This window comes from Talpa occidentalis, unplaced genomic scaffold (assembly GCF_014898055.3).
Source record: "Talpa occidentalis isolate TD23 unplaced genomic scaffold, MPIMG_talOcc4v2.1 talOcc4.9, whole genome shotgun sequence".
NCBI classification, from domain to species: Eukaryota; Metazoa; Chordata; class Mammalia; order Eulipotyphla; family Talpidae; genus Talpa; species Talpa occidentalis.
Genome location: NW_023605305.1, coordinates 36,723,054 through 36,738,938, shown reverse-complemented (window position 1 = coordinate 36,738,938; position 15,885 = coordinate 36,723,054). Strand labels below are relative to the sequence as shown.

The 15,885-nt window shown below is 47.0% G+C and overlaps 1 protein-coding gene across 1 annotated transcript in view; it reads left to right on the top strand.

The window, feature by feature from the left end:
• DOCK2 (dedicator of cytokinesis 2) overlaps positions 1–15,366 on the top strand; it is a 395,355-nt gene extending 379,989 nt beyond the window's left edge. Inside the window, exons 45-52 of the mRNA XM_054691629.1 lie at positions 1,971–2,147; positions 3,545–3,628; positions 8,070–8,207; positions 9,766–9,899; positions 11,221–11,392; positions 12,249–12,369; positions 13,794–13,936; positions 14,823–15,366. Coding sequence (XP_054547604.1) covers positions 1,971–2,147; positions 3,545–3,628; positions 8,070–8,207; positions 9,766–9,899; positions 11,221–11,392; positions 12,249–12,369; positions 13,794–13,936; positions 14,823–14,885 — 1,032 coding nt within the window. The 3' untranslated portion in view covers positions 14,886–15,366. The remainder of the gene's footprint in view (positions 1–1,970; positions 2,148–3,544; positions 3,629–8,069; positions 8,208–9,765; positions 9,900–11,220; positions 11,393–12,248; positions 12,370–13,793; positions 13,937–14,822) is intronic.
• The last annotated feature ends 519 nt before the right edge of the window (positions 15,367–15,885 follow it).

Genomic DNA, 15,885 nt, shown 5'->3' with positions numbered 1-15,885 from the left:
TTATTAAAATCCAGGTGTGGTGCTAAGCTCCATCCAAGTGGTCGTGATGGATTTTCCTTAGAACTCAGTTTAGACGTGGGCTCAGAAAGGCCCCTGCAGGGTGGAAAGAAACTAGACCACAGATTACAGCTGGTGAGATCTGGATGGCAGCCCCACCTGGCCAAGCAGCCTTCCACTCAAGTTCACAGTGTATGTGTGGACATGTTGTATGTGTGGATGCACGTGTATGTGATATATGTGTGTGGTGCATGTGGGTGCATGTGTGTAAGACTGTATAGCCATGTTTCTGTGAAGTTATGTGCATGTGTATACATGTATGTATGAATGACGAGAGAGTAAGAGTGACAGAGAGTGTCTATTCCTGGGGCTCTGGCCCTACAGAGAGTAGCCATCTTCAAAAATGTCCAAAAAAAAGGGGAAAGGAGTCAGAATGCTAGGATTTCATAGGGATATAAGGAAATGGCTTAAAATGATGACCAAGAATCTGCCTAGAGAGCCTGACTCTGGTCTTCTCATATCCCAGAAGCTATAATAACTAGCAGGTTGCATTAAAAATCTGAAAACAAAAAAACTCTGCTAGTGTCACATTATTTCAACTAATCTTTACTACATGCTTAAGTAGGCAGGCACAGTATCACCATTTCTTGGATGATAAAATGTAAGGTCCCTTCCTCCATGAGGTTTTCTTGGATTGCTTAACCCTGCCTTCTGGCCCACAACTCACCCAGCCAATGAGTCTTCCCTTCTTAGAACAATTACTATTCTCTGTCCTAATACCCACAAAAGTTAATAATAATAGCTACTAGTCACTTTCTGAAAGTAGGTTTTCTTTTTTTTTAAATTTACATATATATATATATATATATATATTTTACATCATTGTTCATTTTTAAACAATGTTCGCTTCCCACCCCCCAACCCTCCCAGGTGTAGTCCCCATAGAATTTCCTTCACCAGTTCACCCGTGCACCATCACCACAGTCCCCTGTGCTCCTCCCTCCCTCCTTCTGATCCCTCTCCCAAAGTAGGTTTTCTTATCTTCATTTTACCATGAGTCAACTGAGGCTCAAGAGTTAGGAAACTTGCCTAAGATCACACGACTAGAAAAAAAGTAAACATGACAGAACTGAGATTTGGTTAAGGGGTCAGCAAACTTAATGGTCTATGGGTCAGATTCCACCTGCCACATATTTTTGTAAATAGTTTCAGTGGAGTAACAGGGCTCATGCATTTACGTATTGCCAGTAGCTGCTTTTGCTCTCTGATAACAAAGCAGAGTGGTTGCCACAGAGACTGCCTGACCCATGGAGCCTAAAATATTTGCTATCTGGTTTCTTTTGCAGAAAAAAGTTTACAGATCCCTTATTTGGTTTGCTATTCCAGAGGCCATTCTCTTAAAGAATCATACTTTTGCCAGTTATTATTTGATAGTGTTCTGTTTCTATTGCTTTCTAAGAGATGTTGGGGAGGCGTTAGTTTATTTTCTCAGCTGACTAGATTCAGAAACCAAATCTACCTTCAAAGTGACCACCTCATGCATCAGGCTAAGGACCACTATTGGACAGGCTGGGTGACCACATTGCCAGCTATGCACATCTCGTTGGGACCTCACACACAGTATGCACTAGCAGTAGCAATGGTTTGAATTGGTGCATGTTTTCACTGGGGGATAGGAAGAGAAAACCCTCCCTGGAGCATCCAGTCTCTGAAACCCAGCAAGTACCTGATACTTCCTGCCTCTGCCTCCCCAGGGAAATCCCTTTTTCACTAAGCAGAAAGTCAGCCTGTCTCTCCACAGACAGCAGGCAACCCCCAGAGCTCACTAATTGCAGGAAGAGCCCACTATTGTCCCTTGGGGAGTATCGCCTCATTTGAATTCCAACCCCAAAATGAAATCAATACCAATCATTATATCTATTTTTAAAGCGACCTGCTAAGGCCTTTTCTTCCTGCAATCTCATTTTCAACAGACCGCAATTAGCCCTCTGGAGAATGCCATTGAAACCATGTCTGCGGCCAACGAGAAGATCTTGATGATGATAAACCAGTACCAGAATGATGAAACCCTCCCCATTAACCCATTCTCCATGCTTCTGAATGGGATTGTGGACCCTGCTGTCATGGGGGGCTTCGCTAAGTACGAGAAGGTAAGGGCTTCTACTTTGCAGACCTTGGTGGGGGCAAAACAGTGGCAGGCAGGTCCAGGGGCAGACACAACTGCATGTCACTCATTTTAATGTGACTTTTTGCCCACCAAAGGAAAATTTCAGGTTTTTACAACCAGAGTTTTTACAACCTTCCTCTCATCTTCTTCATTGTCACATGCTGGTAGAATAGGAAGGAGCTGGGGTGAAAAGTACCTACGTCTTAAGGGGCACATCCCATACCCCTCTATCAAGGAAAGACTCTGGGATGACTGTAAGCCAGGCCACAAAATTCTAGGAGCCACAAATCAAAGTGCTCGCCGCCTGAGTAAACCCATCTCTTTCACTAATGATTTGAAGTAACTGCTACCAATAGGGGGAAAAAATGAAAATGAGAATCTGTGAACATATAGAAAGAATAAGAAACAATTCTAGTAGAGGACTTAGAATCTAGATATCCAGGTCATAAAATCCCTTTAGAAATCTCCACATATTTAAGCCACAGATTTCAATTTTGAGCCTCCTAGTGTCCATGACAAAAAGAGAAATGTCATGTTAGATAAGCCACATTCTCTACTAGGGAAAAATACCAATTTCCCAGTAGGAGAGCATAGCTCTTTCTGGCATTGAAGTGGAATAGAAAGTCCTTAATGCATCTAGTCCATGCATTAAGAGGACATTGAGGGGAAAAAGGACTCCTCATTTTAATGATTCGCATGATGAATTTCCTACTATCTTTTCTTTTACATTCATTGATGTAAAACTAAGACTAAACACTCTAGTATAATTTAACCACAGTAATTCCAACCAGGTACCCTCAGATACCCATTCTGGTAACCCTTTGTTCAGCCTTTAGGGATGATATGTCTTTATCTATGTGTGCACACAATAAGATATGAGCCCCAGAAAGAGCTTGGAGCTGCCAGATTCCCAGACAATGAAAGACTTGGTGAAGGGAGCTGGACCACTTACAAGGTGAAAGCCCTAACTGAGTTCTCCTCCCTGGAGCAATGCTCTCAAACCTGAATGTGCATCGAAACCCACTTCAGGGCTTCTTAACACACAGAATAGCCACTCCACCCCCGAAAGATCTGGTTCAGTAGGTCTGGGTGAACCCATGAATATACATCTCTAATAACTTGCCAGATGATACTGAGGCTGCTGGTCCACAGATCCCACTTTGAGAACTACTTATGTGAGGTTTGTGATCCATTTCCATGGTACTAATCTGAGACTACAGGAAGAGGAAACAGTGTCAGTCCCTGTAAGTCCCTACCCCATCCAATACTTGTGACCTCATTCTTGCCCCCTCAAATGGAATCCGATCCCAGTGCCACAGAGATGGGTTGTGAGGTCCATGCCAAATGAGCAGGAAACCCAACACCTGTCTGTCTTCCCAGGCCTTCTTCACAGAAGAGTACACCAGGATCCACCCTGAGGACCAGGACAAGCTGAGCCGCCTCAAGGACCTGATTGCATGGCAGGTAAAGCAGAGCTGGTCTGGGGAGCAACCAGCCCCACTTCCTTTCTCTCCCCAGTGGATTCAGGTTCACTTGCCCTTGGGGATCCTCTGCTTGGAATGCTGGTTCCTTGTTCCCCTGGCCCTGGGCTTTAGGCTCTTCTGCCTCTCTGCACCTGGGGAGGCGCATCCTGTAACCTGGATGGGGGGCACTGGACCCAAAGAGGCTGTATAGCCTCTGAATGCTATGCTGCCATTGCTAAGATTGCTTTGTTGGATGTCAAATTCAGGAGGTGTTTAATTCCAGTGGGACTGAAATGAAAGCCAGGCCCCACACCTCTGCCACCACCTTCCCCCCTACAGCCAGCAGGCGCCAATCAGATAACAGAAGACACCAGCCCCCACCTCTCCTCCTCCTAAAGCTGACCCAGTTTGTTGCGGATAATGCTCAGATGGATATCAGGTTTGGAAAATAATTGAGGCCTGTATTTGGCTGGTGTTGGGTCAAAGGACCTGCATTCAGCACTAGCTGCTTAGCCCTCTGGAGCCCTGCCAGAGGACTTGGAAAGCAGCTCCTGCCTGCCTGCTGCTGGCTCTTGTGGTAGGCTTGTCTTCTTAGATCCCTTCTTTCAGTGTACCCTGAACCCTGCTTCCTGCTCCCCTCCTTCCTCTGGCTCTCTCTCCTGTGTTTTTTCTCCCTCCCCTCTCCCCTTCTCTGGGCCTCTTGCTCTTCCACTTTCTGGAAAACAAACAACCCACCAGACCACCCCTTTCCCCACCACCACCACCGCCAGTGGCATTCAAAGGACCAGCTTCCCCCCTTCTCAAATGTCTCCCTCTGCAAACCCCAGCACCCAGAACACAGGCTCCAGAGGACTGGAGGGAGGTAGGGTGGGAACAGGGGCAGCAGTTTGCAGCTGCCTGTCCTCCCTCTCTCCCTTCTTGCCAGTCACTGTGCAAAGAAAAGCAAGCTATTGTGGTGGGGAGTTTTTGTTACTCCAGGGAAATCAGGGAATGAGAAGCATTGGGTGCAGCCTCTTTTCTTAAAATAAGGATTCCTAATTCAGGTCCTTCTCTGCCTCTGCCAATTTATGCAAAGTGAGGCTTTAAAAATGAAATGCCAAGCACTGGTCGCACAGACACACTTTCTGAATGCATCTTGTGGGGCTGGAATTTTCTCTCCCTTCTTACCCTGTGCCACCTGTGAAATTCAAATATTCCCAAGATCCCCAGCCTTCTGAGGTCTGCGTGACCTTTAACACTCAATGACATTCCTCCTCAACCCCCAACTCAGGCAGCAGGAAGGCCCAACTGATTGGTCCCCCTTTTCAGATGTTTCTGGGGTGCCCCAGAGAAAACTAACATATCATAAAAATTTGTCTATTGGTTGGGTGTCACTCTCCATCCATATCAGAGCCCTGCACCTCTCCACTGTGGGTATCTTTGCACCTGGTAATTATTTCTCCATGCTTTGTCTCCCACACCCAAAGCATGGACCCTGGCCTCAGCACATGGACCCAGGCCATGACTTCTAGGAAACTCTGCCAAAGTCTAGGAGCTAATGGAGGGGTACTACAAACAGAGAAGGAAGATTTTGAGAGCAGATATTAGGTGTACAGAGTCCCAGTAATGAGCAAGACTTCTTCAGGCAGTGCCCTCTAGTGGCCACCATTCCCTATTACCCTTTTTCCCTCCCATCCCCTGCCACCATATTGTATGTCATCACTGAACCCCTCAAAGGAGATTGCTCTGAGCCAAGTCCCTCCTGTCCAGAGACAGGCACCCTAACTATGGACACAGTTAAAACATGCTGTCCTGTTCATGGTGAAAACAACCTTCTTATATTTTCACACTCAGCAAATAAATTCTTCCTCACCCATTCCATTGATTCTTGCAACTTCTTTTTAACCAAGCCCTAATTCTGTGTCAGGCAGCAGAATATAATGCAGGACAAAACTGAACCCATTTGCTATCTTCTTGGATCTTAATTCTAGGTTGGATCTTGGTTTTGAAAAGCCAAATACACTCTGGCTTTTTTCAAAACATGAGAACCTTAGACTTCAAAGGGGGATGTATTTGCACCTCATCTAGCAACCCAACAAAAGCTGAAGTTTTCAAAGCACGTTTTTGTGTTCAAGCCTTTACCGGTTGCAAGATGACTGCTTCTTAATATTTTTTTTCTTTGTAAAGATTTTCTCTATATTTACTGGCATGAAAAATACTTATAGTACATTCTTTTAAATGTTTTGTGAAATATACAGAAAAGTAAACATAAAAATACCTACAGGGAACCAATTTCTCACAAAGCATACCCCTTATGACTACCACCGAGATGAGGAAACAGGATTCTGTACCTTCTTGTGGTCATTACTACTCTTCTGCAAGGCTGACCACTGTCCTGCTTAAAAGCAGTAATCATGGCCTTGCTTTTTTAAAAGAAAAATGTTTTACCACCCTACCGCTCATTTTTAAATACTACAGTTTACTTTGCTTATTTTTGACCTATATAGACTTGAGCCCACACAGTGAACATTCTTCTGTTCCTTATTTTGCTCAAATGTTATTCATTAATTTCATTGTATACTACATCATGCATCTACTGATATTTTTGCTAGTGTATAGTAGTCCATGCATTGGGTTATATGACTATACCAAAATACATTTATTTCTTTTTCAATTGCTGGAGATTTGGTTTGATTTCAGTTTGAGGCTGTTACACAAGCAGGCTGTTCTGAGCATCTTTGTATATGTCTTTTTAACATACATACGCACTGTTTCTTTTGGGTGTGTATCTAGTATGGAATTGTTCTATTATGATATATGAGAATATCTGGTTCTAGTAGATACTGCCTGACTTCTATCTCCACAAGTTAGTCTTACTTGTTCTTGCACACATAAATGTTATTATAGTATGCACTTTTGTGTGCCTGCCTTCCTTGGTCCAATATAATGCCTTTGAGAGTATGCCACATAGATCGGAAGTTTTTCTTTTTTGTTTCCATCACAAGAATGCAATATACCAATAATATGCTCATTTATTTATCCATTCTTATGGTGGTGGACATTTGGGTTATTTTTACCAGGTACTCTGATTGCTCCCAAATCCCAAAGATATCACATTATGTTCACCCGTGTGTCTCAGTTGTCCCAGTCGAAGTGAGAGTGTGTGTGCATGTGTGTGTGTGTGATGTGCCCCCTGTGAGGAAGGGATGTCCTGTCCAGAATAGGGTTCTGCCTTATGCCCTCAGTTATCAGGACAGGCTCTACCCTCTGAGACCCTTTACTAGAATAAATGAGTTAGAAAATAAATGAATGAATGAATACAAATGATTGTAGAATGTTAAGTAATTTGGGTCTTTATTTTTATTTTTAAAAAGACTTATTTATTTATGCATCTAAGAACTGGGGTGTAAGCCAGAGGTGCGGAGGGGTGAGAGGATTCACCAGAGAGTGGGGAGCAGAACAGGCAGATCTACTGAAATACACTGCTGAGGGGAGCAGCAGGCGAGACAGGGGTGTTCTGTTGCACCATATATGGTTTAGCTCCCTGGTGGGGGACAGGGGATCAAACTCAGGCCACCATGGTGATAGCACTGAGACTTAACCCCTAGCCCACCAGAGAGCCCCCAATTTGGGTCTTTATTCAGAAGTTTGGCAATGTTTTTGTAACCAGAAATATCCCATAGGAACTTAACCCTTTTTTATGTCAATTGGTGAAATTAGATTTGTTGCACAACATTTTGCTTAAATCCAAAGTTTCCAGAACCTATTGAGGATGCTAAATGGGGATTTATACAAACTTCCTCAATGGTTCCCTCTAGCGGTAGCCAGCAAGGTTTGGCTACTCTCATATCTACCATTTAAACAGCACCCTTGAACCTCCTTTTGCAGGAAACTGAGAACTTAACCCCTTCACCTCTGTCCCCCTCCCTCATCTTCCCAAGGTTTTACAACACTTTTTAAGGCAGTTTAGCTTGATATGAACTTTTTTTTTTTCAGCCACCACATGGAGTATAACTTGATCTCCCATCCCATAAAAGGAGACATTTCCTTTCACCTCTTCCCTTCTTCAGTCTCCCAAATTCTGATATCCATACTTTCCATTTTGCAATTCCAAGAACTCCTTAGGGAAGGCTTCTTAGGGAAGGCTTCCTCCCCTCTGCTCCCTACTCTGTCCCACAATAGATTCTTCAGCAGGGCACTTCCCATTAGGCTCTAATGGGGGATCCAACCATCCTATAGGGCAAGAGCAACTGGAGTTCTTCCTCCCCCTTCCTGTGAAATGCTGCCAGGATGCAGCTTCCCATTTCCTATGGCTGGGGGCTCTGCATGAAAGTCTCAGAGGACCCTAAGGCCCTCGATGACTCCTCAGCAGGCATATTAGATTCAGCCACCTCCATAGGCTGGGTCTAGGTGAAGGCCAAATGGCCAAACTCTGGCTCATCACTTATTACCTTTCTTTCCAGATTCCCCTCCTGGGAGCTGGAATTAAGATCCATGAGAAAAGGGTATCTGAAAATCTGCGGCCATTCCACGACCGGATGGAGGAATGTTTCAAGAACTTGAAAGTAAAGGTGGAGAAGGAATATGGTGTCAGAGAGATGGTAAATCTGTCCCTGTAGCCCAAAGGAGTAAGATGGTAGAGCCAGACTGGGAGGGTAGTGGGTCATGAGGATCACAGCTGGAAGGAACCCAGCACAGGACCCTGCCCTCCTGCAGAAGGACCTGAGGGCCATCATAACTGGATCAATCCAGGGGAAACTTCATTGTCACTCAGTCCCCCAAAGTCACCCTCCAATAAACTCCAATCACAAATTGAGCCCTTAGCACTCAAGGAACCCTGTTAAGAATGCAAGCTACATTAATGAAGCACCTACTATGTGCCTGGTTGTTAGAAGCACTTGACATCTCCTAGGACTTTAGTCCTCAGAACAAGCCTGAGAGATGGGAGTGATCTTGACCCTTGTGTTTCATCTGGAGGTTCAGAGGTCCTAAGTGACCTTCCAAAGTCTACACAGCTATGAATGCAGGCTAGACTTTATCCCTGGATTGCTGGTCTCCCAAGCCAATGTTTTTGGTCACTATGCCTACAGAGAGCATTGGTCTGATGGTCACGGGGACATCTTCTTTATCTTCTTCCCCAGAAATTGGAATCCTAAAATGTCGAGGCTGTACAGTCCCTTAGAGACTATCTGACCCAGTCCTCTAACTTACAGATGGGGAAACTGATTCCCAGAGTGCAGAAGTGCATTGCTAAAAGAGCCTAAAGGTAGACCCCAGACTCTTGTTTCTGATACAAGAGTGTTCCCTTGAGACAGGCCACCTCTTCCAACATACCATACATGACACCCCAGTGCAATTCTGACCTTAAACACCCAGAGGTGGGTCAGATTTCATGGACTCCACAAGATTCTCCTCATTAAAGACACCAGGGTTCTCAAGCCACCTGCACTTTTCATCAGCTGTTTATAGATGTGAATATTCTCACTGCCCGTCAGGCTTGATAATTCCACAGGCCTCAAGAGAGCACTATTCTTGTGACTACAGTTTTATCATAAGGGATACAAACCAGGTCCAGCAAAATGAAGAGATGCCTAAGCTGGGGTCTGGGCGGGTCCCAGACATTGGTTTCTGTGTCTTCAGGACAGGTTACCCCACTGTCCCCACCAGCACATCGTGTATGATTACTAACCAGGAAAGCTGGCCCCAGCCCAGTGTCCTTAGTTTAATTGGAATTCATGATGTAGGCGTGACTGAATGAATCATTTGCCATGTGACAGAGATCGACCTCCAGCCCCCTCCTCTCCCCCGAGGTTGAGTTGATCTCACCCGGCTCAAAACCCCAGCCCTGTAATCTCAAGTGGGTCATTCTGAGTCTCCTGAGTTTTTCATTAGCATGAGGGGCCACCAGGAATAACAAAGACACTCCCATCACCAGGGAAATTGTAAAGATGTAGTGATCACCTCCCAGGAACCAGGGAGAAGTGCCAGGCAAAGTCTTTATTAAACTGCCAAGAAGCTTTTGTCCTGATGCCCGGTCTGCCCCACAGCTCCGCCTGCCCAGGTGGAGAGGAAGGTAGCAGGAAGCTGGAGACCGTGTCCCCCCACCTCCTACCCTGCTCTCAGCCTAATGACTGCTAATGCCAGGTTCTCCACCCACAGCCTGAATTCGAGGAGAAGCGTGTGGGTGTGGGCCGCCCCCGGTCGATGCTGCGTTCCTACAGGCAGATATCCATCATCTCTATGGCATCCGTGAACTCTGACTGCAGCACCCCCAGCAAGACCACCTCTGAGAGGTCAGTCCCAGCCCCAGGCAGCCCCCTGTGCCCCTGACTCAGCCTCCAGCAAAGCATCACTGCTGTTCCTTCTGCCCCAGCAATTTCCTCAAATCCTCCCAGCCCTTATGTCTCAAAGCCTCTCCCACCTTTCTTTACTGAACCCTCGCATCACCCCAGAGGCTGCTTCATTTCTTTTTTTTTTTTTAATATTTTATTTTATATAATTCTTACATCATTTTTCATCTTTGCACAATGTGTGCATTTTCATTTTGGTTATATTCCCCATACAATTGCACCCCCCCTTATTTTGACCCTAGTCCTTCCTCTCCCGCCCCACCCCCCCTGTAGTGTGTCTCTGGTTTATAGTTGCTTGTTGATTTTGATTTTCACTTTGTATTAATTAGTCTTTTTCCTGGTCCCTTATTTCAGTTTTCTAAATTCCTGCTATGAGTGAGACCATCCGGTATTTTTCTTTTTCTTTCTGGCTTATTTTGCTGAGCATGATCCCTTCCAGCTCCATCCATGTTGCTGCAAACTGCATGTGTTTATATTTTTTTAATTGCTGAGTAATATTCCATTGTGTATATGTACCACATCTTCTCGATTCAGTCATCTATTTGGGGGCATTTGGGTGCCTCATTTCTTAGTGCCATCGCTAGAGATCATTGAGGCTGGGACAGGACAGGTGACTTTGCCTAAATACCAGCAGGCAAAAATACCACGATCCCAGGATACCCAGTCCAGCAGTTCTATGGCCAGACCTCACACAACCTGCTTCAGTCTGGAACCTGTCCTAGCCCACCACAGAGCAACCCTCTTGAACCTTCCAGACCTCTTTTGGGGTCTTCCCTCTCTCACCCTAGGAAAAGCCTGCCCTTCTACCTTCCTGGAACCCCTGTGCCTCTCTCTCAGCAACAACAACAGGCGCCATGGACCAGCATGCTCCAGGGGCCCAGAATGTATGAGGGGTCTCAGACCTTATCTCAGGCCACTCTGCAAGGTTGCTGCATACTCCCCCAGTTACTGAAAAGGAAGTAACAGCTCAAAGAGTTTGATGACTTGCCCAAAGTCATTCAGCTAAAATGTAGCAGAATCTGGATTTGAATCCAGAAACATATGTTTATCCACCCTTCTCTTCTCACTACCAGTCTTTCCTTTTTATGGTTCTCCTCCACCAATTTAATTCACCCTGTGTTCTGAATGTTTGCCAAGTCAGTAAGTCACTTCACAAAGAGCCAATTTATCTGATCTACTTCCTCAATCCTATAGTGACAACTTGGGCATGGCAGTCCCACTGAGGCTCTGACGAGTTTCTATTGCTATCCCTCTTGCCCTTTAGCTTTTACCTGGAAGTAGCACCCCCTAAGACTCCAAAAATGGAGTCAGAGGACCCAATCTCTCCGGGGAGCACACTACCAGAAGTCAAACTGCGGCGGTCCAAGAAGAGGGCCAAGAGGAGCAGCGTGGTGTTTGCAGATGAGAAGGCAGCAGCCGACTCAGACATGAAGCGGGTAAGTGGCTGAGCAGGCTGCCTCCTGATGCCCTTACTAAATCTCAGCTTCACCCAGGCACTGTTCAGAGCTCAGAGACATGGTCCCAGTCAAGCCTCACTTTCAAAATGAGGACCTGGCAGAGCCAGGATTTGAACCCAGGTGTCGAACTCTATGCACATCCTTCCTAGCATTGCACAGGGATTTGCAAGGCAAGGGAGTAGCAGCTGGTTTCACCCACTGAAGGAGAGAGGCCTCTTGGTTGGGGACCTCTGTCCCCAGCCACAGGATCATTTGAACCCCCTTAGGGAGGTCCTCAGTGTCTAAGAACTAAGCCTCTCAGTGTCCGGGAGCTGAGCCAGGCCACAATGCCCTTACTTGGAGGACTTTTGTCTTTAAATGTGTTGCTCTTAAAATGAGAGTTGGTGCCAGATAGCCTTGGGTTCAAGTCTGTCTTTCCCCTGAAAGAGAAGTTTATAAGTTTGTTGAAAGTGTTCTGGGAGTCTCAGAAGAGGAGCGGGATTAACTGGCAAGGAAGGGATGTCAGATGAAAGGACAAAGGACCATCTAAAATGCCTTGCAGTGAAGAAAAGAACCTCCACAAACTATCCAGTGGCCCACAGAGGCTACTCTTGCCAGAGGAGAAAGGCTGGCGATAAGTCTTCTATGTTTCACAATCCTAGAGGGTCATTCGTATAATACAACTCCTGGAGTTGTACATGTCAGACAGGCATGGAATGATACAAAACGAAATAAATAAACTTGGGAGTTGGGTCCATGGAAGCCTTGCCAAGCCCTCATCACTGACTTTTCAGATCCAGAGCTGCCTCATAATAAGGGTGTGTGTGTGTGTGTGTGTGTGGGATGTCTTATCCAGCTTTCCAGGAAGCATGAGTTCATGAGTGACACCAACCTCTCGGAGCACACAGCCATCCCTCCCAGGACCTCCATTCTCTCTCAGATGAGTTTTGCCAGCCAATCGATGCCCACCATCCCAGGTATGCACACTGCCACCACCAGCATGGGGGAATAAATGTAGTGTAGACTCCGCTGGAAAGTAGAGGATGGCTAAAAACCATTTCTACACAGGAGGTCAGGGGTAAGAGGCTCTGCTCACAGCCCCCCCCATCCCCCAATTTCTCCCAACACCCCCTTGTGTGGGTAAAGTTATCTAGAACATGGGATAGTAGAGGCTTGCTGTCACTCTGGTCCTCAGGAGCCACTGGGACTCCATGGTCACATCAGGTGGCCCTATGTTCTAAGTTTGTCCAGCCTCCACAGGAGTAGGTCTCTGTCTCTGATATGTTCCTAAGTCCTCTGTTTCCTTTTTGGAGCTGCAGGACTATTTCTAGAACTTACAGAAATTGCCACCACATCTTAGAGCTTAGAGTTGCAGCATGTGTATTCCCCATCCTCATTGTCCAGCGGGGATTGGGGGGGGTGTTCTGCCTCCACAGAGGAGAACCTAACACTCTAACTGGGAAAGCGGCTCACCCAGAGCTCCCCAGGTGGCATGCAGCAGTCTCCGGAGTCTGCCACTTGGGTCAGGCTCCAGGGTAGAGGGCCAAGACTAGCCTCACTGCCCCGTGGAATTCAGCAGGCTGCTCTCATTCCTGAGTGCTGAGTGGGGCAGCTCTGTAAGTAACTGCTCCTCCTCCCTGATTTCATTTACACTCAACCCACACCCATGAAGGAGCTCGTGTTGTTTCCCTGTCACATAGATGAAGAAACCAAGGCATTCTGGGTTCAGATCCAGAACCTCTGAGCCAGGACCATATCCATAACCAGACAAGAGAGCCCTGCACAGCCCACAGGTGGTTCACTCTGTCCTCTCAGTTGGCCCCACAACCACCTGGAGGCCTGGGCTTTTATCTGCATTTTACTGAGTCAGAGAAATGGCTGATTTCTCCAGCCTGTTGGCTCTGGGCTAAGGGCTACAAGCAACAATGACACCTTGGATGGGAGACCCCTCCCCATGAGCCCAGCCTTGGGAAAACAGAAGTCCAGTTTCTTGGTTTAGAAGGTGAAGGGGGAGTAACCTCACATTGTCACCACATCTTGGGGCAAAAGGCCGTGTTCCCTGAGGGAGTCAGGGTCCCAGGACCCAGGGAGTCTTCACCCTCCTTGGTCTCCTGTTTCTAATTCAGAAGCCCTAGTACCAGGCTCTGATAGGCCCCAGAGACCCAGTGCTGTAAGGAGTGTTTAGCAAGCCTCACAGAGAAGACAGCTTCAACAGCCCCCACCAACAGGAAACAGGCCTCCGGGCCTCCCACCTGGTACCTGACCTGTTCCCCCTACAGTCTGACTCTGTCCCGCAGCCCATCAACCTGTCTTCCATCTGCTTCCCCCAGTCACCCGTCCTATACTTGTGTGCCGTCTATCCCCTGCCTGCCCACTCAGCAGGCCTTCCCTCTCCTTCTAGCCACCGCACTCTCTGTAACAGGTATGCCTGGGATGGACGAGGCCAACTTATCTCCCCGTCTCAGCCAGACCTTCGTCTCTATCTCTGACGGTGACAAGAAGACTCTCAAAAGAAACAAAGTAAATCAGTTCTTCAAGACCATGGTGAGGACCCAGATGGGTAGAAAAAGTAGGGTGTGGTAGAGAAAGGGAAGAGAGCAAAGAAAAGAGTATAGAAAAAGGAAGAAGAGTAGAAAAAGGGGTGTGTGCGTGTGTGTGTGTATGTGTGTGTGCACGTGCACATGTGTGCATCTGTGTTCCCCCCAGGAGCCATGGTCGGGGCTCCAAAGTTGGGCCACAGGCCGGCAAAGCCTAGCATGCATGTCCATTTCCTCTCTGGCTAGGACTAGCCAGTGCTACCTGCAGGAATGTGCTAAGAGGGCTGCTGAACCCTTGGCACCCCAGAACCAGTTGCTGTCCTTTGCCTAAATTGCCCTTCTTTGTTCCTGTCAGGACCACAGGGCCAGCTGCCTTTAGAGGATGAAAAAACTGCTTTTCAAAGTATTTTGGAAGCACTTTCCTATTCAACTTATATTACAAAATCCTACTAATTAAAAGTTCGTTTCCGAGCCCTGACTTTTCAAGTCCTATCTCCTATTGTTACTTGTCGGTCTTTGCTCAAGATAAAGAGGGGACCATTGACACTTCTCATCCTCAAAATGATCTTAAAGCAGAACAGTGCTACTATAATAAGGCAAAGTTTACCGCCATCTCGCAGAGAGTCAGACACCATGCTGGGACACTCCAAACATCTTCCCACCGACCTTCTGCTGTCCCTGTGGGGATTTTATACGGCTCCTGAGTCAGGTTCTGCAGCAAAGCCTTCAGGCTAACCACCGTGTGCTCTTGCCTTTCTGACCACACTCAAGGTCACAGCAATTCGTGTCCTCTGGGCTTTGGGCAGGGTCCGTGCAGGACCCTGGTGATGGGCTGTGGTGCTCGTGAGAAACCCACCTGGGGTGTGTTTGTTTTATTCTCTTCTCTCACATAGCTGGCCGGCAAGTCTGCTGAAGAAGCTAAGCAAGTGTCTGACTTGCCACCCACTGACCTGTGAGATGTTGCTACCAGGGCTGCTCGTGGGAGCTAGGGAAAGAAGCTTCCAGAAGAGGAAAGGCACAGAGAGACATTGAAGCTTCCAAGAAGACTCTTCCCCCCCCTCTCCGCCCCAGACAGAAGACACAGAGGTCCTGATCAAGGCTTCAGAACCTGAGTGTCACCCACCTAGGGGCCATGACCTAGGTGGTCATGAGGACCCTGTACCCCGATTCTTGGCTGCAGGAGGAACCAGTCAGAAGGCTCTCTCCCTGTCTGATCTCCCCAGCATCCCAGGCACATCTTTTTATAACCCAGTTTCTTAAATCTAGGGGGCTGTATTATTTTTTCATTTTCTAACAGAATAGCCTTTTAAATATTCTCTTATTTTTGTTGAACAGTTTTTGTACTTTTCATTTTTTTCAATGCAACCAGCTAGTCTTTACTCTGGCTGATTATCTGTTAAGTGTTGTATTTCTTACTAACAATAAAAATTACCAAGGCTCGAGGAGTCCTTGTGACATCGTTTCCTTATTGAATCCCTGAGGCCAAGGTTGGGCAGGGTGCCCCTAAAGAGGATCAACAGGGTAGGCAGGCCAAGGCTGCACCTAGCTGTTCCCAAGGCCACGTTTCCCCACCTCCTCTGGACCATGCCCAAAATCTTCTCCACAGTTCCTGTTCCTTAGAAGTGGAACAATTGGAGCACAGGGAAGCCAGGAACATCTACCAGAATCTTCCTCCTGCCATTTGCATGGTGGAGAGCTTCAAGCCCACATTCTCCCTTCCTAGAAAGAGATGCCCAAACCACACACAGTGGTCACTCTAATAAAAGCCCCAACTAAAGGCTCAAGAGTCAGGGGCTTAGGACTGAGCTCCAATGCAGTGATGGTCTTTGGCATTGTCGCTGGTTCAGAGGAGTGGCTCTTCCTGGAAAGGCCACAGGAGGCTCAGAGCAACCCCAGGCAGAAGTGAGGTTGGGAGCAGAGCCCCCTCTATAGACTGCAAGAAGCCTGGAAGGGAGG